The sequence below is a fragment of the Colius striatus genome, chromosome 7 (assembly GCF_028858725.1).
Source record: "Colius striatus isolate bColStr4 chromosome 7, bColStr4.1.hap1, whole genome shotgun sequence".
NCBI classification, from domain to species: domain Eukaryota; kingdom Metazoa; phylum Chordata; class Aves; order Coliiformes; family Coliidae; genus Colius; species Colius striatus.
This window is the reverse complement of record NC_084765.1, coordinates 25,129,005-25,153,267: the sequence shown is the minus strand read 5'-3', so window position 1 is coordinate 25,153,267 and position 24,263 is coordinate 25,129,005. Positions and strand designations below refer to the sequence as shown.

The window sequence follows — 24,263 nt, the reverse complement described above, 5'->3', positions numbered from 1 at the left end:
GACCAAAAACAAGGTTAAATGAAGTAGATGAAATAGGAGGAGGGTGAGGCCTTAAAGAACTATCTTAACATCATTTCTTGTAAGCATGTCCTTAAAGCAACTGCATTCTGGACATCTCACCTTTTGGTGATTGTATAAAATCCAGAAAAGGAAATTACTCAGAAAGTGAACTAGGACTGCTAATGCTGTTTCCATTAAGCCTGCTGGATGAACTGTAGAAAAGCGGCCAAGCAAGATGAATGGCAAAAAGTGAATGAATTCTGAAGGAACTGAATTCCAGCACACTCATATAGTATTGATAATGACTGTTTTGTGACATCTGTCTGTAATGTGGATCTGCAGTACAAAACTGCAGATTCTGAAAAGCCAACTTGTAACCAGTAATAATCAGCTTGATTGATTTCTTATCCACCTATTCTAACTTACCATTAAGTAATTGATTTCCATTCTAACACTAAAGATTGCATCTTCAAATGAATGCAAGTTTACTAATCATTAGGAAATGGATCCAGAAGACATCTGTTCCCTCACAACCAGAACAGTAAATTAGACCCTAGACAGCAGAGCAGGAATCTCTTGTACTGGCTTTTTTTAACTGTGTCGCGTTGAAGTATCAAACCTGCCAAAGGACAAACTTGGCAAAACTGATTTAATGACATTCACTGTTTCAAATTCTTATATGAAGCAGGATTGATATCATACTCATTCACACATGCTAAGCACTCATCCGTAAAAATCAAGGTTTTCTCTTTGCATGTGTAGAAATGTTCATATTAGCATTTATTGCTAAGCTACTGATTTTATGGTCAATTAACTGTTACTTTCATTACAAGTACTGGAATATTTTTCCTGGCATTTTTTTTCTGTCAATACTCAGAAGTATTTAAGTAAGCTGAATAAAACAGAGACTCTCTTTGTATTTTGGGATATCTTTAACTGGTGCTATGGGATGATACGGAACAATTCCACATGTGTAATGTTGACAATATCTGATACATTAACATGAACACACTGTATGTTACATCTTACAGAGGCCGTTGCCATTTGATCCTGTTTAATTGCTCCCTTTCTTTTTGTCCTTTTTTTTTATTATGTTATAATAATAATGAGGTAAATGAAGATGTGAGATTAACCATTGCCTTGTAACTCATGCAAATGTATTTTTATGTTGAGTTCACACCTTTCACAAGCAGATGTTTTGGCCTTTTCTTGGAATTACAGCTCAGGAAAATGTCATGAGAAGAGTCTTTTCTTGCATGATGTGAACTTACTGTGAAATAAAAAGTTCTGTAAGTTTTGAAATCTTTTTTTCTTATGTAGATTTAATAAGTCCTGTTAGTAATTTAGGTACCTAAAATATGTGGAAAACTACTTTTGTTCAAATTTAACTTAGTAGGTAGGATTTTTCATACCGAGTTATTCCTCTAACCTCTGTTGTGGATCTGTACATTTAATGCTCTTTTACTGACTGATGACACTTTCATCAAGGCAGTTATTTTCATACATATAGCTCATAGTGAATTATCTTACTGTTCAGGTGAGTATTGTTCAGGTGAGTATTGTAGGTGAATCATCTTAAGATGGCCAAATTCCAGCTATTTGCTTTGATTTCAGAGTTGAGAAGGTCTAGAAAGACTTTCTGGTTAGTTTTAACCAGGTGGAACAACAATTTTGGAAACAGGGAGACTACAGAGAAGCTGAAAATTTATCAGGCACTTTATGTCTAATAATATGTGTATTAGCTACTGTCATGGGAATGAAAGCACATTTTTTTAAAAACTATCTTCACAAGACGTGCAATGATACCAACTTTTTTCAAATTCCTCTCCATCTGCTTGAGCAGCACTAGGCTCTTAATCTAAGATAGGGGAGTTTTGAGCAGGAGAGCAAATGTTTTAGTTCAATTGCATCCACACTCTGATTTTTTTTTTAAGTGCATTGGGGTTTTTTTGTGGTACTACTGTAAATGAGATACTCTAGTTCTAATAAGGAAATTGACTATTTGAAGACGTTCCGTGAGACTTTTAAAAACTAGAACATCAAAACTTACCTTAGCTATTAAATTAGCTATAGCTGAAGGGAAAGGAGCAAGAGGAGTAACTGGTAAGTGTATTTTTTCCTGGGTAAGTTTCTTAGAAGTTTTACAGAACGTTTTTAAATATGCTGGATTATGTTTTTCACAGTAATAATAGTGGCATCTTTTTACTTGTAGCCTAGCTGTGACGTATACTAACTTCAAATCTTTGTGCATTTTTATAGTTCTGAGTGTTACAAACTTTTTTGTTGGTGATTTTTGATTTGGTTATTTTAAATTGACCTGAAAATATTAAGAAGTTTCTAACATTCAGGAGCTGGAGCATATTGTGATCTTAAATCAGGAAAGTTCACAAGACTGAGAAACACAATAAAAAGGAACTATAGTAATGGAATTATCTTTACAGCAGTGGAGAGATGCATTTTTCAAATATTATGGTTGCAGTGACATAGTTTAAATTAGGATGACAAAAGCTGCTCTTACAAACCATCTGGAAATACTGACCTTGAAAGTGGATGCAAATTCATTGTTTACAGAACTTTATTACACCACTGCATCAACTACCTTTGACTTAAATTACCTTTCACTGTTTTCTTCCAGAGTTGGAGGGGAGAGGCTGTATAGAACTGTTAAACAGGAAGACAGGAGCTGCAAACAACTCTAAAACAAGAGCTATAAGCTGAACTGTAGAAAATTAATTAATACTCTTAAAATACTTGTAGTACAAGTCTGAATGTATGGCCTGTTGAGATTTTGCCATAGAAGTGTAGCCCAAGCAGAAGTGTTGATCAGAGTTTGTATCCTGAAATACTCCATATCTCTAGTGGAAAACATTACTGACAGCCACTGTAAACAACACAGTTTTAGTTTAAGAAGCAGATCCCAGGATGAAAGATAGATGAAGACAGCTACAGACTGTATGAGGAATTCCTCAAGAGGAATTATATGTAAAGCTTTTACAGAATTGGCTAAAAATATTAACACCATAAAAATTCTTCAGGGGGCAGACTTGAGGTGGTAGCTGCAGAGTGATCAAAACATGAGAGGCACGTTTTCCCTTTTTATGGAGAGGCCTCGTTCAGACCTGTCACATGATGGATTTGAAATGAAAGTTTAATGGACTCTTAGTTTCTCAGACAGCCATCTTTCTACAGCTTCATTATTAACAACAATTTAATCTTAGCCAGCTCTCTTTCAGTAATATAAGAAAAACTACTGAGATTGTAAAGGTAAGGAAGTATTCCATGTTAACCAATGTAAAAGCAGTCGCCACAAACTTTTGCAGAAGCATTTACTCCACAGTTGATGAATTAAAATGTAACAAATGTAAACACCACATAAATACTGTGAATGGATTTCATATTTAACTTGTATGCAATAGTATGTGAGCCATATTTTTTCCTCCCATCAGTATATGAGTAATTATTATGCCTTTTTGATGATTGATACTGTATAAAATATTTTTCAGCTCTAGTTCATGACTGTTTTGTTAATGTGTCAGAAAATGGGACTTAGGAAGCAAGAGAAGGTATGATAGCTCTTGGGAAAATAAACATGTAGCAATAAGTAAGATAAAGTTTCAAGATGTGTGAATATATTTTTACAGGGTCTGGTGCAAAGTGATAAATGTTATTTAATTTTTTACTTCAGTTGCAAGCTAAATGTACCAGGTTCTTGACTAGGCCAGCTATCTTAGTGCTCTATTGGAAATGATACACACTAACTTTACTTTCCTTCTGAAGTACAAAAAGGTCAGAAGGTCTTCACTGTGACTCAGGCCTTCTCATAGGTTCAGAACTGGTGGCAGCCAACTGCATCAATCCTTAACCTTCCTACATCTTAAATTTTGTCCAGAATTATAGAAAGTAAAAATTTTCTTTATAGTGTAGAAAGAATGGAATGCAGTAACAGAAATTCTTTTAAATTAACTTATCTACTTGTATACCCATGCTGTTCAGTTACTACCTTCTTTTCCTTTGAATGGAGAACAGATTCAATCCTAATATTTTTTTTCTTAAACTAATACGTTTTAACATTTGCATAGTACACGTGTTCTCAAATAATTGGTTACCCCACTTTGAAAAAGTAGAGTGGTGTGTACTTAGCCTCTCTCTGCAGGTGTGACTGTATCAGTTTAGTGCAGAGATGATTAATAAAGTCCATACAACTGCAATTCAAGCACATTATTAGTAGTTAGGTAATATACTAGTATTTTGTACTTCTGTTTCTGCATGTGCTGTAAGGCAAACAAATGCAAACTGACTTGAAATCACAAGCACAATTGAAAATTCTAGTTGATTGATGCTTGAAGACTGATAAAGTCATCTACTTTATCTAATGAACTACTCATAGAATCGTAGAATGGTAGGGGTTGGAAGGGACCTTTAGAGATCATCTAGTCCAACCCCCCTGCAGAAACAGGTCAACCTAGATCAGGTCGCATAGGAACATGTCCAGGTGAGTCTTGAAGACCTCCAAGGAAGGAGACTCCACACCCTCCCTGGGCAGCCTGTGCCACTGCTCCCTCACTTGAACAGTGAAACAGTTTTTTCTCTATTGCTTTTCATTAACAAATAATAAGGGCAAGGATTTAGAAGAGACTTAAGTACATGATGGTATCTAAGCACTATTTAAATGTGTATCAAAAACCAGAATGAAGTCATCTTCTATAAACAATTTCATCAATATTACTTGAATCAAAAAGAGTTAAGTAGTCAGCAGCAACCACCTCCACAGGAGAAAGAGACTTTGAGTCTTGCAACTTAACAAGGCAAGGACACTGACCATGTTACTGTCCCTTCAGCCAGAATGTTCCCTTCTAAGTTTTGTGATGGGTTGTCTTTAAGCCTGGATGTCATCTCAGTCTTCTAGTTACAGAACTTGCTGTGTGGATCAATGTAGTGATCTGTCCAATTCCCTGTATGTTGTTGTGACCAACAGTAGCATATTTCGTAAGATATTGAAAGAATATGCAGTTGAAAACATAAAGTAATGTGCTCAACCTAGTATGCACGGGGTAAAGAACCTTAAATATCAGGATGTTCCTTTGCAGCTATTACTTTTTTAAAAAAAAAATACCATTCCATCCCTTCTTGAGTCTTACTGAAGTTTTCCCCTGAACAGCTTCTCGTTTGATTGAAGCCGATAGGCCTATAGACACACATTGGGTGAAAAGTATTCTTTTTGAATTTGCAAATCTTTCTTTTCATTAACTCCTTGTTTTTCTTTTTTGTTCCGAATTGGAATAATTGATTTTAAGTCCTTGTATTTGTCTGTATCTTTAACTGTAATTTTCTCAATACAGAAGTTTTTTTTCATCACGAGGGCACTTGGAGAGCAGCAATAGTATTGCACTTAAAATAGCTGATTTATATAAAAGAAAAACAATATTTGCAGTGTGCTTCTCTTGCTGTCGTTTTTCACCCTAACATATTGTGCCTTTATATTGACATTTTGTTAATGTTTCTCACCACACGGTCACACTCATGCCCTTTACTGAGAGGCCTGCAGTTAATTCAAATGTCTGGAATATGTAAGAACAGTTTACGTTTCTTTTCTAACATGTATTACTTTGAAATTAAATGCATAAGTTTTATTTCCCATCATTCATGCCATACATGTAGGCATTTTAAAGTTTTTCCCAACAGCATAAACAGTTGTATGTAATGCTGAGAGCATTTTAACTGAGTAGCACAGTTGTTGTGTCAGGACAAAGCATAAGTCGCTGGAATAACAGGGTCCTTGATCCTAATGTTTTTCTAACTTCAAAGCTCATACCTTGAATTTGCACTAAGAAGTAAATTGTCATGCAATATACAGCCAAGAATATTACTAGATTTTGTTGTTGGTTTTAAAGTCTTTATGGAGCCTTAAGGGAGAGAGTCATGTCTTTCCCATGTACTTAAACAATGTCTGGTGTGGTTTCAGCCTCAAGATACTGCTATATTTTAAAATATATAACTGTAATATTGCATAAAGTTATGCAGATGTACATGGCAGGAGTTTCTGACCTTAAGGACTTAACTGTCTATGGGACTATAATTTTAAAGGAAGTAAGAACAAGAAGGACCAGGAGCATCTAGAAATTGGTGACTTGCCCTTGATGACAAAGGGAATGCACTGCAAAACTGGTTATTGAATGCATATTTTGCCCCTCCCTGGTTAGTATCTGTTTTGCTGTCGCTTTTCCTTATGTGAGACTCTTGCTGGCATTTTCAGAGAACTTATCATTCCAGATGGTGCTGCAGATCAGGGCTCTGCAGATGGTCTGGCAAAAAAAATCACATTCTGAAAAGGAAAGAGAGAAAATAGCCAAATGACTTCATGAAGAACTGGAATATTTATTCATGTGTCACTCAATTGTCTGGTGCTTCTGCATTGTATAATATACTGATTTTCTGTATCTACTTCTGTGTTTTGTTCTATCTAAATCACAAAATTAACAATTCCATGGGAAGGAAGTGCAAGAAAATCACTTCTTTGGAATCCATGTATGTTCAGTTTATGCCACTGGCTGTCTGAAAGACACATAATAACCTATGTGGAACTACTGAGAAAGATTCCAAAGCTATCTTTGGTTTTTCTTTCTTTCTGTGTAGTATAAGCATGCCTAGTGTTCAGACAAAGTTTTCTAAGCTTGGGTTTTTTTTACACAGCTATGATGTAACTTTTCTTTTCAACAGCCATCTTTGTCCTCAGCCATCAGAGATCACATAACATAACAGTGCAGTGCACCTTTGGAGATGTGATTGGACACTAGTATGTGACAATGATTTCCTCTGATGACAGTCCTTGTGTTTCTGTCCCCATCCTCTACAGCATTGCGGAGTCGATCAGGACGGTCCATCATCAATGGAAACTGGGCAATTGACCGACCTGGGAGATACGAAGGTGGTGGAACAATGTTCACTTATAAACGCCCAAATGAAATCTCCAGCACTGCAGGAGAGTCATTTTTAGCTGATGGGCCAACAAATGAAGTCCTTGATGTCTATGTAAGTTCCTTGTGTTTAGATTAGTCTTCCTGAAGGAAAAAACCTGTTTGTTTCATTGTTAACAAGCAACACTAAAATTGCATTCGGTACCAATACTTTGTTACTGTTTTATTGCTCTGATTTTGAAAGAGTACTTTTGATATTTTCCCGTTGCCTACTGTTGCTCCCATCTTGCTCCAGAGCATAGGAAATCTAAATAAAGATTTCTCTCAGGCTTTACTGATCCAGTAAAACTGATTTATTTGTTCAGTAAAACAGAGATAAGCATATAAATCTCTGGGGGTTATTTTTTTTTAACTATTTTTTCTCCAGATATTTTCTTACTCAAGCAAATTTGTTGTAGTTTCATTCTACAGGGAACCAAAGCATTTACCTAAATCAGACAAGGCCTCTCAGAGAGTGATGCCATCTCAGTTTTGTTTAAAAGAAATGTAAACCCAAAAAACTATACAATAAGGGATATGAAGCAATGCAGTTTTAATGCAAAGCTGTACTAGGGAGGCTTTAGATAATGGACATTTGAGAAAGGAAGAAGACAAATTGTAGCTAAGAAGGGGGAAGGAATCATATTGAAAAAGCTGTAGGATGGGACACTATTTTACTGCATCATGTTGGAATAAATATATAACTGAAATTTAATGAAAGATAAATGGTGTGTTTTGAGATTACATGGCTTTCACATGGTAAAATCCACTCGTTGGAAGAACTAGATTAACTGACAATATGATTGTTTCATGCAGCTACAGCTTTCTTGCCCTTAAGTGCAATATGGGGTAAAAAAGTGAGTCTACTGGGTTTTTTCAGAGAAAAATGAATAGTAACTACCCTAATTACTCAGCTGGGAAAAGTTAGATATTGGCAAAATTATTCCCCATCTCCTAAATTGGGTCTCAAGAAAGTAATGTAATAATGTAATAATTATGCAAACGTTACTTCTTCAAAAGCCTAGAAGATTAAACAATTGAGATCCTAGATTCTGCAATGCAGACTCCCATGTTTTTTAAATATGTGTCGTTATGTAGTTACAGACTACTTTGAGCTGAGGTTTGGTCTTAAATTTTTATTGTCAGTTTATTGGTTCTTAATACATAATCACCTGGAGAGAAAAAGATAAGGAAATGGATTAAACACATATTTCCAAAGTAATAGCATAAAACCCCCTTGAGCTTACATTTGACTTATTTTAATGCTTTAGTTTAGGCTTAGTCTTATTTTTTTGCTTTTGTAGTGAATGTAAGAAAGCTGATATGATGAGCATAGCTTTATCAGTTTTGCTGTGTGGCTGATACTATGGATCACCACATCTAACTTGACTGGACTCTTATCTGAGATGTTGCTTGTAGATATGGGGAATAATACAATTTGTTATAAGCTGATAGTTTAGTGTCTTTCAGCGTACTGTTGGAAGATAAAAATGGATAATGCTAGATGAAAGAAAATGAGCAATATGACATAGCCTCTCTTAGGGGTTTGATGATACAGATGTCTTGTTTCAGACTTTGTCTTTCAGTTCCTGAATTGTGTAACTCTCTTTTCATCCCTACTCGTCATATTTATGGTCTGTGTAGAAAAATGAAGAGATTCACAGCTGGGACGTCCAAATGGCTTTCTGTTCATTTTTCCTGAGATCATTCTGTCTTTCTTCCACTCTAAAGATGTAGAGGAAGAAGCTAAGTTACAGCAGGTTATAATTATCAAGATAAAAAGAGACACAAGTTTGGTTCAAGTGTGACGTATACATTGCTACAAACTCTTGGGTCCACTAAGTCAAAGCAAAACTGTTGTATAATTCCAGGTGTTTTTCTGCAGGAAAGCTGTGGTAATATAGTCATAGAGACTTCATCAGTTAAGCTCTTTAGAGTATATATCTGTTAGTTGTTTTGAGAAATGTGACAGAAAAACCACGGGAACCTTTGGAAAGCCATTCCTGGAAACATCTTAAGAACAGGGTCCCGATTCTGGAAGGTGGCAGGTGCTCTCTGCTAAAGTCAGCTTCACAGTGCTAATTTTCCTCAGGATCAAACACATAGACGGTGTACTTTTTTGGATAACAGTGACGTGGGAAGGACCAACCGTTACAAAAAATACTACAGGCAGTGCAATATTAGGTGATTCAAAAAGTGAATGATCTGAGGGACAGAGTTTAGAGGAACAGCTATTATATTTGGCAAGGAAGAAGTGATTTTGACACAAGGAAAAACAAAATTCTGAATCCCTAGTTGGTATTAATTGGTGTGATGAATTTAGTGAAACCTTGAAGCATAAGTGCGCTCTGCTGGGCAATAAATCTATTGGTATCATATGACTTTGTTCTTTTCTGGTTTGTCAGAACCAAAGAGCTAGTGCAAGCTCTGGTGTTTGCTTGGTTTGCTTTGGTTTGTTTTGGTTTGATGTTTTTTAAATACTGAAGTGTAATATGAAGCTTCTACCAGACAAATACCCACAAAGAGTTCAAGACTGTTAGAGCAGCCGTGTCAGTAGAAGCAATACTAAAATAAGCAAAGCTGAACTAGTGAAATAAGCAGCTGATGGCATCCCTGCATTTCGAGGGAGAGTATGCACAAGCTCTCAGCAGCAGCAACATAATACAAGCCAGGTGGGTGTGGAACGTGCTGCTAACAGTTTTTAAAAGCTTTCATAAAGTCATGCTCCATTCAAGTACAACTGATAAACTTTAAAAAGGCAGTTGGTTAAATTTATAGATTGAGGCTTGAATTTATTTTTCTCTACTTCATTTCTTCCTTGCTTATGTTTCCTCAGGCACGTGACAAGCTTATTCTATCTGAGAATGTTTTGGTGACCTTAGGAGTGGAGCTTCTGCTGCTGAGGCCTGATGTGAGCCTGTGTAGCCCACAGCCACACCTTGGCCCTGAGCGTGTCAGTTTTACATTTTTCAAAGAAGATTTATTAAAAAAATGTTTCTCTACCATCAGAAGCTCAGTTTGCAGACATAGTAACCAGTGCTTTCTTATTTTTTTCCAGAAATAAATACCTTTTTGTGTTTTTGAGACAGTTGTTAACCATTGTTCTGTTCTGACCAGTTGTTAGTTCAAGTATATATTTAAGCACTAATAATATCGAAAAGTGGAAGTGAATATATTGCTGTTTTTCTTTTTAGATGATACATCAACAGCCTAACCCAGGTATACATTATGAGTATATCATTCCAGGAGACAATGTCATTAGTCCTCAGTTGCTTGCTCACAGGAGGCCAGGTAAAATGACACTTTTCCAAATTACTAAACATATTTTATTACACAGTAAGGTAATGGAGAAAGTCATACCATTAAATTCAGTGTAAATGCTGCCACTGATGTGAGAAAGGCTCAGAATTTCACCCTACATATGGAAAGAGAAGTCTGCATAGATTTGGTAACTTCAGTGAATTAATACTGGCAGGGATTATTTATACTTTAGCAGGGAATCCGGTCACATATTTCTACTCTCAGTAACAATTTTGCTGTTAAAATGTTAAGCACGATTTTACATGAGCTGGAGTGTTGTAACCATGTCTCAGAAATTAAATAGAACACAATTTTTCTTTTCAGAGTAATTTTAAAAAACAACTCCTCACCATTTCTGTTTCCTCTCCCAACTGTAGAGGATTAAACACAAAACTATTGCCTTCCCATCTGGAATCTGAACAGCTCATGCTCCTGACTGAGCTGTGGATATGTGCTGTGTGAAATGATATGGAGTTCTGAAGGACAGTAGAAAATTTGCAAGCGAGTTTGATCCTACTTTTCATATTTGTGACTTGCCTTGACAAATATCAAAGTGTGTTTGCAGTCTGTTTGTAATGAGGAGCAGCTGTGCTGTGACATGGGGAGGCACAGAATATAGAGCCTGGTACAAAAAAGAAAAAAAAGAGACATTGTGTGCATTAACAACACGGTGTGTTTGGAAATTCTTCAGTTTGTAATGTATTTGCTGTCTGAGACTTGGTTATCTTAGTTTAAAACACAAACTTTGCAGGACACTATTGGGAGGTCTCTGCATAGGAGATTAAAACTACTTTCATGTGTGATGGTGCTCTACTTGTGATTATTAGTGGATGAAAACATGCACTGGTATGTGCAACTGAGGCTCATTATTTTACTTTTTTTTTTGTCATCCATCGTCAGGGGAGCCTTTGAATGGCCAGTTAGGAATGACAGAAAGTACAAATCAAGAGGATGAGGATTTGCACAGGGAGACAGACACTCTTACTGGACAGTCAGCTGGAACTTTTCCAGTTATTCAGCCAGGAAGATTTCCATCTCATCAGCCAGAAAACCAGGTGCCTGCTATGCAACCACCAAGACAAAACCGAGAATACAACTGGAAACAGATTGGGAAAACTGAGTGCACTACTACATGTGGGAAAGGTAAGTGCTTCATACACCATGCACAGAAAATAGATGACGCATGGGAGAAGGTTCCAGCATGAGAGAGGAGGTGCATTGAGAAAAGAAGCAGTGTGACTACTCAGTAGCTCTTGTATGCACAAAACATTGTTGTACCTGATGTTTTCTTTATCTTACAAGCAAAAGACATGGCAGTACTATTATGTGTGCTTATATTCAAATCAATAGAAACAATAAAATTAGAAATATTACATACTAAGTATGTAAATTAAAGGGAATATGTGGCATTTGCCTCTGAAAGTATTTCAGGAACTTATGGCAAGTTTCTGTCTCTGACACCCTTGGTACACACTGCATCCTTCCTGATCTTTATGGGAAGGTTTTACAGAGATTCAGTCAGCCATACCTTGCTTCGTTGGTTGTTGCTGGAACAGCAATAATGCAACTTTAGAAAACTGAGGTTTTCGTAAGGGAGAAATGAGAAGGAAGAGGGACAGAAAAGGACTGGTGATTAGTGAACTTTCGGGATGTGATGGATACACTGCTTTGAGCTTGCCAGATCAATCTTTGCTGTAAGGCATTCATAGTGACCACAGATTCAATAATGCATAGCACAAGCAATTATTTGGAAGAATATGTTTTGTGATAGTAGAAGTGAAATCTTTTGTACTATACATGGGAAACATCACTACACCTAAAAAAATCACAGAGCTTCGACATACCAGTGAGAAAACTGCTGTCACTAGTTCATATACTGTGAGATCATTTGCTTCCTAATTAGTTTGACAGGACACTTTGCAACTTTGTTCCAAGGCCCAATGAGTGTACATGTGACAGCTACAGAGCTAAAAAAATACAGCAATATTGATACCAGTAGAAATTGTTTCTCGGTGTATCAAGAAAAAAATTTTCCTTGGAGAAATTAATGCAGAAGTATTAGAGCTAAATTACAGCCTATGAGAATCAGAAGACTTATTGGAGTCTGCCTTTCTGTGGAGAAAAGGAGAGAATATAAACCACAATTATTTTGGTTGGCATTTAAATACACTATGTGTTTTTAATACAAGTTAATGGGCAGAATTCTTAATTGCACCTGATTATTGTTTAGCAGCAATCAGTAACACCTACTGAGTGTCTGAATTATCATATATCTGTTGAATTTTACTGTACAGATCAGGGGTTTATGATGGAGTTGCAGGAACATATCAGGGTAAATGTATTTTTCCTATACATCACAGAAGCCTTGATGTGTGAAGGAACGACCCCATGCACCAGTACAGGCTGGGGGTCGAACTGCTGAAGAGCAGCTCTGCAGAGAGAGATCTGGGAGTCCTGATTGATAATAAACTAACCTAGTCCTTTCATGACTGTGTTGTGGCCACTTGTCTGCCTTTTTTAAAATTGCCTGAATACTTACTGTTTGTACTCACTGCACTATAAAGATCTCACGCAGATCAAGGAGCATGCTTTCTCAGTCTTTCCTACCATGACATTCTGTACTTTCTATATACTAAGGACTTCCCTTAATACCACAATATAAACAGCATAGCATTCAGTTCTGACATCTGGAAATGTTTGATCAATTTGGTGTTGAATGCTACTGTTATGACTGCAGAGTCTTTTGCAATGCATCACCTGATTTTCTTGCTGATTTCAGGATCACAGTACCCAGTTTTCCACTGTGTCAACAGAATCACTCACGAGGAGGTATCTGACAGTTACTGTGACAGCAGCACCAAACCCATTCCGGAAGAGGAGCCCTGCAACCTATTCCCATGTCCAGCTTTGTAAGATAGTACACTTTAAATCAAGTGAAATAAGCCACCGTTACTGAAGTTTTGTGTGTGAGAGGCCATTCTAAGTAGGAAATCAGTTTGAACTTCTAAGTACTATGCACTTTGTGTCACAAAGTGTAGTGGACATTTTTTCTTTAGTTGTTGGTGGCCTTCTTCCCCTTCACAGGGAGAAGTAGCATGCAGAGAAAAGGGAAAATGTCAAGAAGTGAGTGTAGTAATTTCTCAACATTTGTGCAGTTTTTCAAGCATGCACACTGTGCACAGTCTCTGTGGGTACATTTTTTTTCAAGTGACATGCTTCTACATATACCTTGTCTTCACAGAGGAATAACTTATGCATGCAGAGGTTGAAGTGTCATTTTAGAAGATTATCAGCGCCAGAGTCATGTCATTCAAGTTCTGTAAAGATTATAGAATCATAGAATCACAGAATAGATAGAATGGTAGGGGTTGGAAGGGACCTTTAAGATTACTATTAGAGAAATCTTTACTGAAAATATACATCCTCTTTTCTTTTTTTTTTCTTTAGCTGGGATATAGGGGAATGGTCCGAGTGCAGCAAAACATGTGGCCTTGGTATGCAGCATCGACAGATCTTGTGCCGGCAAATATATGCCAATCGTACCTTGACAGTTCAGCAATACCGCTGTCATCACCTGGAGAAACCAGAGACAACCAGCACCTGCCAGCTGAAGATCTGCAGTGAATGGCAGATTAGGACTGAGTGGACTTCAGTAAGTGTGATTGATTAATGTGGGGCATAAAACCTCAGAGAAGAATAATAATTTTCTTCCAGGTATCACTAATCAAACATGACATTTGGTTTTGTGTAAAACAGGAAGAGGAACGGGAAAAGCCTTGGAAATATATGAATCTTAGTTCAAGAAAGCCGTTAAAGGGTACTATTTGTAAACAGATAGAACCTGAAGAAGAGTGATTGAATAGTATGAAACATACAGATGTTTCTAAGCAATGCTTTTTTTTATACTATATGAAGCAGACTTGGGAGGGTCCTGGTAGGTTCGCCTGTGGTGGCAAACTTACTGCTCTTTCTGGTAGAGCATGTGGAGTTTAGTCCCAGGAGCTAATTAATCTTATGTTTGTGTTAAGGATAGAATCTGTAGTTCCTGTAGTTGGTTTGAGGCTCTATCAAGACTTTCAGATAAATGTGTATAGTGGAGTTTTGAGCTTTAATTTCTATATTGCTTACAAAAGGTTTTGCCTACTATTGTAGGTACTTTAATGGCCATTGTGTGAAAGAGAAAATATCCTGGTGTATTAGGTGTAGTGATACCCAAATCTCAGCCTTGAGACAAAGCAGAAAAAGAAAGTTTTAGTTGCTGAACTATGTGGGTGGGTAGATTATGAAAAAGTCCTGCTTAAACCTTGAACCTTCTTTTTTCTTTCTGACAAAGTGCTTCCTTGCTCCTAATTCCACGCTTTAGAATGAATTCTGTGAGGTATCTTGCTGTATGGAAAGTGTTTTACATGATAAATAATTTTGAAACGTAAATATAGTAGACATGACTGAGCATTTGAAAGCAAAGAAAGAAACAATGAGGCTGCCTTTGGAAGCTCTGCTAGATACCTTTGTAAGCAGGTGTTGAAGTCTTTAATCTTCAAATTCCCTTAGATTCTAGAGTGTTTACAGGACTCAAAACATTTCATGTATATGCAGCAGAAAATTACTTTCCATTCTTGCTTTATGACCTGGATGTTTCACATTATCAGGCAGAGGTTTCAACAGCTGTTAGCATTCTTCAGGGTTTAAGAGAGCAGAAGATGTCCTGTACTTATACGAGGGATTCAGAAGTTGTGTTTCTTTGCATTTCTCTTGCTTCATATCTGCTTATAGCTCAAGATCTAAATTGTGGAGAATATGTCAGTCTGCTATTCAAATACTAGCAGTTCATTTTGGTAAGGTACGGCATGCTGTGTTGAAGATAAGGTTTAATTTTATGTCTTCCAAGTGTATCTGCATAGTATACTCTAGAATACTACAGACCGAGAATAGAATTTATTGTTATGAATGCGTTTTTATACCCTATTCCTAGCAATCTAGAGTAGTTCTATAGCCTCTGTGGATGTTTTAGCAGGAATGAATGCACTGTATGTTCCTAGCTCCCTGATAAAACACTGCAGGTCTTGCACAGAGTTCTAATGCAATCTCCCTTTTGTTACAGTGTTCAGTGCCTTGTGGAGTGGGGCAGAGGACCCGGGATGTGAAATGTGTGAGCAACCTTGGAGACATTGTTGACGATGAGGAATGTAACATGAAGCTGCGGCCAAATGATATTGAGAACTGTGACATGGGTCCCTGTGCTAAGAGCTGGTTCCTTACAGAGTGGAGTGACAGGGTAAGGTTTCTCACTATCTTTGTGCTGCCAAATCTTCTTAAACAACTTAGGTGCATTAGAATTTAAAAATAACATCTGTAAAGCCATAAAAGGAGTGATCTTATTTTCCATGTTGTTTATTCTTGATCTGTTAAACAGGCAAGAAAAAACAAAAAGTAATGATCCCAAGGGCATCTTGAGTTTATGTTTATTTTAGATACAAGAATGCATACAAAGGGTACATGTGGGTACATGGCCAAACATCTGGATTTAGAACTGGCTCCATGTCTGAACTTTTCAGAATATTGAGTGTGCTAAGATTTATTATTTTACCCTGCTTAGCCCTGAGTCTCAAGATTCAGACTGTAAAATATTTCCCTACTTTTTTTTTTTATTAAGGGATGGAGGTTTGAGGCCTGATGTATGGGTTTAAGATCAAGCCATAAACCAATTATCCTATAGCTGTGAAAACACGGGAGCGACTTCATAAACTCGGGCAAGGTTGATTCAGGCTTTTGTACTTTGTGAACACGGGTATTTTTTTTATTCCAATGAGTCATATTCTCCACATGAACTCAATAACAACAGTGGTGATGTACCATGTTTCATGATTAGGCTCAGAGTTGTTGTTCAATAGTGATATTTTATGTGTTTTCATTAAAAGGCTTACGAACAAGGGCTACAAAAATCATGGTATTTTGGTCCCTCTTGTGGATGCTTGCATTATCAATTTCATCTGTAGATGAGTTGAGCCTTCAGTCTGTAATATCCTGATTGCATCTGCCTTTTATTTGACTGGATGCTTTGGCAGGCAAATAACATAATTTATCATTGAAGCTGTAAGATTGCATTCATAACTTCATGGATTCATTATTTAGATCATTTTTGGGTAGTACTTCTGAAAACTAGGAAGGTCTGACTCATAGGTTATGCTTTACTTTGAACGGTCAGAAGATTCTTTACAGGTTTTAGATGCAGAGAAAGAGGAGGAGCTTCACAAGTAGGACAAATGCCTGCTCTGTCACGTAGTTTTTAAGAAACTAATCAGACTTTTGTTACAATTCAAGGCCTGCAAGGTTTTCAGTCTCCAGACAACTCAAAACATCTTTTAGAAAGAAAAAAAGAATTTGTTGTTGTAATTTGAATTTTTTTTCCAGTTGTTAGTCATTGCATGCTCTTGTGTAGTATGGACACAAGTTACCAGATGGAATATCGGTATTAGTGCAAATGGCAAGGTTTTTGCTGCAGGGAAAATGGCAGTACTTTTTTTTTTTTTTTTAATACAGTTGCTATTAAAGTGATGTTTTACAAGAAACTCTCAAACACATCTTTCATGGAAAAGGTAGCTCACCTACTATCAGCTAGTGCAGTACCAAACAAAGCACATACATTCCAGTGAAGACTCAAGCATTAATGTTTTCTTCATTATTCTACATTTATATTTTGTCCTCTGCAGAATTAAAAGTAGTTTTTGGAGCTGAAGATTATGAGTGTAGAATGTTGTTATGCTTATCTGTATGTATCAAATGAGATATAAAAGTAAAGCAGGTAATGTGGAAAATGTTGGAGTTTTTTCTTACCACAAACATTTTAGAGTCAGAGAGTAAAGAATGGATTTTGTTACCTTCTCAGCTTATATAAGTGTACAAATTAATGTCTTCCAAATGCTTGCTACTGTAGTTGGCATTACTCACCATCACTTCTGCCAACAGTGGGTTTGGAGTTCGACTCACAAAGAGAATGGAAGGAACAGCTTATTTCAGGGGGGAAAAGAGTAGATTCAGGCTAGATTGTACAGGACCTTCAAAGGTTCACACGTACCTTGTAATTGATGTTTAATGGCAGCGATTCCAGTGGAAGTCAGTGGGATATAGGAGCAGTCAATAGTTTTGCAAAGTCAGGCCTTTGGCCATTAACTTTCTTATTATGCCTTTCAAGGGCTGTTTTTAGGATCAGAAATCTCTCTATACAGGAGCGTGTTTCTGTTGAAAGACAAGAGGAGAATTCTGTCATGGAATGGAAATGGGCATTCCCAGGCGTATGGACTTTGCTTGTGTAATTTCCCCAAAAAGTACTTTAAGCCAAGCCACACTTCAGCAATAAGCATAGATCAGCGATGGGCAGCCACAAATGGTTCAGATAAGCAGCCAAAAGTTCAAATGTTTAAAGAAAGCTTGTTCAAACCTCTTGAGTCCACAAAACTGTAGTGGAAATCTCACAAGAACAGACCTTCTTTGTGAGATTTATTACATGCCTACTTCAAGTCCCAGCTGGAAACACCACTGAACAGTCTTTCTCATTGTATTTTGACATCTCAGTCGTGGCTAGAAATAAGAGGCAAAAGAACTTATCATAACTTTTGAGAACATTGGAACTTTGAAATGGTTGAGTTCAAACTTGGTTACAGCCATAAGAGAACGCTCAGCCTGTACTTTTCTCAACCCATTTTATGAACACTTAATGTGTACTGTTGCACATGCAGCAAGTAGAGATTTCCAATTGCCTGTCAGAGATCAGTTAGACACATACTTTCTCTTTCAGCAAGGGATATATCAAACTTCCATGTCCAGATTTATGTGATGTGTGGGGCATTGCAATATAGCTTTGGTTAATTAGCAAAAAATCATGAAAAAGCACAGTAACATAAAAATTAAAATTCTCTTTACTACCAACAGGTGTGAAATTTCAGGATTTTATAATTGTGATGGGTATTTGTGCAGAGTTTGACAAGGGTATTCTTCAACACAGGCACAGAAAGAGATGAATAGTGATATCTGACTTTTAAGAAAAGGACAGTATCTAATTTAGGTTTGGTGGAAAGATTTTGGGTTGTCTTATTTTCTTGAAACCCGAAAGTTTTAATTGATGCAAAATCATGCTAATTACCTTCATGTTCATTAATAGTCTCTATGGTTCTGAATTGGAAAATTATATCATTAAATTTCCCTAAATGTAACTTCTGCAATACAACATGTGTACACTTAAAAACATGCAGAGTACATACAGAGTTGTGTGTAGGAGTTGTGTATCCTTACCTGGGTAAGCTATATGTAGCTTTACCCTGTAAATAACAATTGGCTGCCTTCTCATCACATTCTCCTTGTTCCATATTTATGTATTTTATGACCCACCTATTTCCTTTCATGTCATTGATCTTCTTGTATTTAGTTTCTGCACAGACTAATTCTTTATAGATATCCTTAATCCTATAGATCCTACAGGATCTTATAGGATCTTATCCTATTGATGTCATTAATGGGGGTTGGACTAGATGACCTCTAAAGATCCCTTCCAACCCCTACCATTCTATGATTCTATGAATCCTAAGTAATTAAAAAGAATCTCCATATTCCTAAACCAACTTTTTCTTTGAGTTATTGTGATAAACAGATATCAGAGTCCATTGTATGTATGTTACACACATACGCAAAGTTTATGAGTTATATGGCTACTGTGGGCACACTGGGGGAATGTGTAAAGTAAGGAAGGAAGGAACGAAAGCAGTTCATTCTTAAGAAACAAGCCCTTATTTTCTGAAATGTGTATGCTCTGTTATTTCTAGTAGATCTAAACACTATATTCTGATATTCCCCCGGGCTCAATCTTGAGAGAAACAGAAATTTTTGCTTATTTCAGTGGGAAATATGACAGGTCTCTAGCAGTAAAATGAGACTCAGTCTTACTTTGAATGTGCCTGGGTTTACATTTATTCCTCTATCTTGATTATAAAGAGAATTAACTTAAGTTTCATGGCTTTGTCCTTCTATATGATCTTTAACACCCTTTGATTATAGAGTCTGGACAAACTTCTGTGATATTTTTATGTGCATTTGTAGAAAGATGGCTTCCTGTCTCATAATTCTCTTAAGATGTCATACTGCATTAAAAAGGCAGATTTCCACCAAACTGCATCCATTAATCAGTAGAGTAAAGCTGGTGAACCTTACTGAACTCAGCAACAAAACTGGATTGATGGAAACAGATGAGATTCTTGCAAACATTTCACATGACTGATTCTTTGACAGCTCTAATTGCTAGAAAGTTTACTTCTCCTATGGGTCAGAATCAGGAAACTGCATTCTCCTGAATTACAGCAATGGGAGACTCATCAGTGTTTCCTTCCAGCTAACTGAAGCATTCCTGTCTTGCATTTTTGTTTATTCCTCATTGCCATCTCCTCTGTTCATTTGTTTCTCATTTTACGCGTAGAGCATGCTTAGAAAAGAAGCCAAAATACAAACGATTCTTAGATGTTAATGAGATTCTGAGGCCAAAATAAAATCTTGGGCAGAAAGAAAAAATGCTTCACATCAGGGAACAAAATCAAAACAGATCAAACATATGCTCTGGGTTTCACTTTTCATTAAAAGGCGTAAGAGCAACACTTCTGTAATATCTTCTGTTAGAGAACTGTAGTACGCTTCATAAAAATCAACACTTTATTCCTCACAACCAAAAAGCATTACCAAACCAGTACAAGTGGGTTTGTTGACCAATCAAATGTGGAACCACCAATGAATACTGAAGCTCACACTCTTCTTTTGCTGTTTTTTATTTAAGTCTGGATAGCTGATGTAAAATCTCCTGGATCCTGAAAGAAAATAAAGGAAAAGAGATCACCGTGGTGTTTGTGCAGATGTTTCATTACTTTTGATTATCATTGTTTATTTGTTTCTGTATCAAATGGAAAAAAAAAGATAAAATATCTTTTTCCATTTGATTTCATGTGGGAATCATGTGGAAATAGAAGTTTTGAGTTACATATCACTACTTCATGATTTTCAGTGAAACATAACCACGAGAGTTTTGAAGGAGACATTAAGAGTGGCTGAGACCTACAGAGATGTCCGTTTTCCTCTCCAGAGCTGATCTGTCTGTGCCACATTTCAGCTGTGTTAGATGGCAAGCATATAAAAGGCTCATAGGTGGCAGGCAGTGGCAATCGAGAGTCCAGACTATCAGGGAAGGTCATGGTGACGAGTCAGGTCCAAAATCAAACTGGGAAATCAATTCACAGCTCAGGTGCAGTGATAGTAACCAGAGTGAGAATGCAGACCAGTGATCCTGGAACAGGTCTATGGTAATGAGATAGGGTCATGATAAAACTGACAGTCCAAGGGTGATGGATCAATGAGGCTCAGGCCTAGGCTGTGGCTGGGGATAGGCACATCTCTCCTAAAGCTCAGGCAGGGAATGATGAACTGGGGCTGAACTTCAGAGGCCCTGGGCCATGGGATGGAGTGTGGGTGGAGGCCCCAGGTGAGGCCAGTCAGGGCATATTGGTGCACTCAGGCCCTGAGAAATCCTTACAGCTCTCAAAGCAAGTGATATTTGTTGTATGAACAACAGTAGTGAAGAAGCCTGTTTCCTGATGTTTCTTACTTCAGGAAGCATTAATAATATGTGAGTACCATCACTGTTACCAACTGCATATAAAGAAAGTTATAGCGTGTGTGTGGAGAAGCAATCATGATCCAGCTGAAGTGTCAAAAATTCCAAGACCATATTTCAAAACTTTTGTTACCTTGGAAGGATTCCAAAAATCTGCTCTAGACTAAATTCAGGGATGGTTTGACTTCTGATCCAGCACCTACTGTATGCCTAGGTGCAATCTAAAGGGAAATAATGTAAATCCAGATATCAGAACATGTTTTGGCAATACATAAGGATATTTTGGGCTAACATAACCTCCTCTCTTTTTTGTTTGTTTTTAAGAAATCATGGCTGCTCTCAACAGTTTTATGTCTTTTGAAAATCTGTCCCCATCTTGGAACTGCAACAGAAATCAGCTTCTGAAATACACTTTTTAGTTTATTATTGGGAAAATAAAGATTACAAAATCCTTCTAAAATCCCTTCTGAAGGGGATTTTCTCAGAATAGGTCAAATAGCATTATTTCATAATGTTTCATAAATGTATTTCAAACTTAGATCTTCGATTTTATTTTTTTCCAGTAGTGTAATATCAGGAAGATGATACATAAGCATCTTTAGTATCTTGTGGGGCATAATAAAGATGATGAAGGTGGTAGACAGAAATCCTGCACAAATGGGGGTGTTTTACTGGATCTCAATTGGTTGTTTAAAAAAATTAATTAGGCTAGCAATGATGCTGAGACCTGGGTGAAAGGACTCAAGTTCTGGTAGATTTCCTGTTGTTTCTTTCTTGTGGTCTTTTGCCCCAGTTGAGGGTAATGTGTAAGGCTGGCACATTAGTGAAAGGAAACTGGCACTGCTAATGGGTTTTTTTTTTTCCTCTACCATGTCCTGTGGCTGTGACAAAAATTCAGATTCCACGTGCAGTTTTCCAAGTTTGCAGGACCTAGCTTTATTTTCCTGGCCTGCTGTTAACGATTGTTTTCTGACAACTATCAGAGAACAGGATTAGGGGCAGGTTTTTATTTTTAGTTTTTAATGGGAACAGAAAGCTTCTGAAACTGAACTCATGAGGGAAGGACCTCAGGAAGAGGAGAAACAGCAGACTCCTTAAAACTAGGGAGGGTGTTCCACAGACCAAAGTTTCTGAGGAATTTCTGCCAATTAAAACAAGACAGTGAAACTAAATATCTTTAATAATAGGACCAGAACAGAGAAGTTACAGCTTATGAAAGTTCCTCATGTCCTACAGTGTTTGGTTATGGCTGTTACTATGTATTAATGCAACAAATCAATGGCAGAAAATTGAAAGTAGTGAGTGTGTCAGTTGTGAAAAACCAAAGTGAGAGGATTCATTATCCAAACACTCCTTAACACTCTGCCTTGGGCTTTGGAAATCATGGCTTTTTGCTTGTAAGATTTTTACTGAAAAGAAGAAGAAAAACATGAAAAGCAAATACTTAATGCAGAAACGTTTAGGTTTGCTTTGTAAATCCTTTGAGGATACTTAATCTGTAGTAAAATCTTGCAGCAGAGAGTGGGACAACCCTATACCTTCCCATTTGATATTTCCTTTGTTATTTGATATGTTAGCCTAGTTCATGCATAATCATTTAAAACATAAGAGTATGGAGATTTTCTGCGTGACTTTATAGACTAAACTAGTTCCCAGCTCTGTTTTGAAAGCAGAACAGCAAATTAGATTTTCAAAAGAAAATTGCTTAGAAATAAGTATTTCCAGAGTATGTGCATAGTACTCTGTGCTTAATGTCATTAAACATACTTGCCGAGGATAAAATATGACCAGTCACAAAATTTCTTTCTGTACAGTGCATATGAAAAGTAGCCATTTTATAGGGCTCAATGAAGCAGTCAAATTCCCTAGGAATGGACCATTTGACATGGGTTTAGTTTAGGTTTAGTTTACATAAACAGGAAAATGTTCACTACTAGCACAATTTACGTAAGTCTTGTATTTTCAAGATTTTGCCACATTACTTTGAAAAGACTTCCTTAGCCATCAAATGGGGTTTGCTGAGCAGCTAAGTATATTTTACATATTTTTGTGCACCACCACCCCTATGTTACTTATAGGCATTTTTAAAGAGAATCTTAATTATTCAGTCCTGCAAATGGAAGAAGAAACCATTCCAAACTATGAGCAATTTTTTCCCATTCCTGTGGAGAATATAAACATCTCTTGAAACTCTGAATTTCTAGTTATTCCAGAGTTATATTTTGTTTGTTAAAAAGATGAAATATAAAAAATTGAATCCCTTGGGGTTTTTTTCTAGGGATTCCATTTTGGTAAAGCTTTACCCTTCTATTTGAATATCTTATGAAGGAAACCAACTTGCTGATAGTAAAACTGTTTTCCTGTTCTGTATCTGTGGAATAAATGTAACATGACTGTCTGTTTCACACAAATAGCCAGTGTTCTTCAGTGCAAATAAGGGAAGAGTAGTTTGCTACCAACTGTACGTTTAATCACTGGTCTCCATCTTGAGAAGATGAATGACTGTGTTGGTTACTGCTGTTATTAATAGTGGTGCTATCATGGCATCTGCTGTTCTCTAGGTGAACCCTGACATTATTACTGATGGGAGCCAAATCAAGCTGGAGGTCAACTCTGTGTCTCATTACCAGTTCTTTGAATCATTATTACTTTTATTCAATAAAATTTCAAAGAATGAACCAATACAGAGTTACACTCATTCACAAGGAATATACTGTTCACTACAAAAATAATACAAAGTTTCTCTAAACTAATTACATTGTATGTTAAAAATCTGAAATTTCAATCATATGCATCTTTTTCTCCCATATGCTACATACTTATTTATGGTTTTCTTTGCAGATATAATAGAAATGTTTGTAATTGTTTAAATTCACTTGTATACATATCATTCAGTGAACTGCACATGGGTTTATGGATCTAGCCATGAAATGCCAGAAAAAAAACCCCTAAGATTAAGAAAGAATTAAGCAACAAAAAACCCCTCATCTAACATGAGAATTAATTCTTCCTCTGGCATGTTTGTGGTTTTAAAATGTCAGTAGTTTGGTGCTGCCCAGAACAGTAAAATATTGGGAATTTTCCCACTGAAGTAGTCCCACTCCAAATACGTGACATAAACGTCTGCATATCACTATTTATTAAGAGCTTTCAGAATTTATCAGTGAAAAGCTGACAATGATGAATGTTAGTTCCTGGAAAGTCATATAATTAGAAAGCAGTATTGAATTTACATGAAATTCTACAGCCACCTCTTCTGCGAAAACAAATTAACAAATTGCAATTGAAATATGTTGGTGATAGTTATTTACTGAGGAATTACCTAACCTTCTTGAAGCCACTTGTCAAAAAAATTTACATTTTTC

The 24,263-nt window shown here is 36.7% G+C and overlaps 1 protein-coding gene across 4 annotated transcripts in view; it reads left to right on the top strand.

Annotated features, from left to right (window-relative positions):
- THSD4 (thrombospondin type 1 domain containing 4) overlaps window positions 1-24,263 on the top strand; it is a 345,093-nt gene that overhangs the window by 307,241 nt on the left and 13,589 nt on the right. For all 4 annotated transcript variants that reach the window (XM_061999825.1, XM_061999823.1, XM_061999824.1 and 1 more), the window contains 6 exons: window positions 6,854-7,029; window positions 10,148-10,244; window positions 11,154-11,396; window positions 13,033-13,162; window positions 13,701-13,905; window positions 15,355-15,528. In XM_061999825.1, coding sequence (XP_061855809.1) covers window positions 6,854-7,029; window positions 10,148-10,244; window positions 11,154-11,396; window positions 13,033-13,162; window positions 13,701-13,905; window positions 15,355-15,528 — 1,025 coding nt within the window. The remainder of the gene's footprint in view (window positions 1-6,853; window positions 7,030-10,147; window positions 10,245-11,153; window positions 11,397-13,032; window positions 13,163-13,700; window positions 13,906-15,354; window positions 15,529-24,263) is intronic.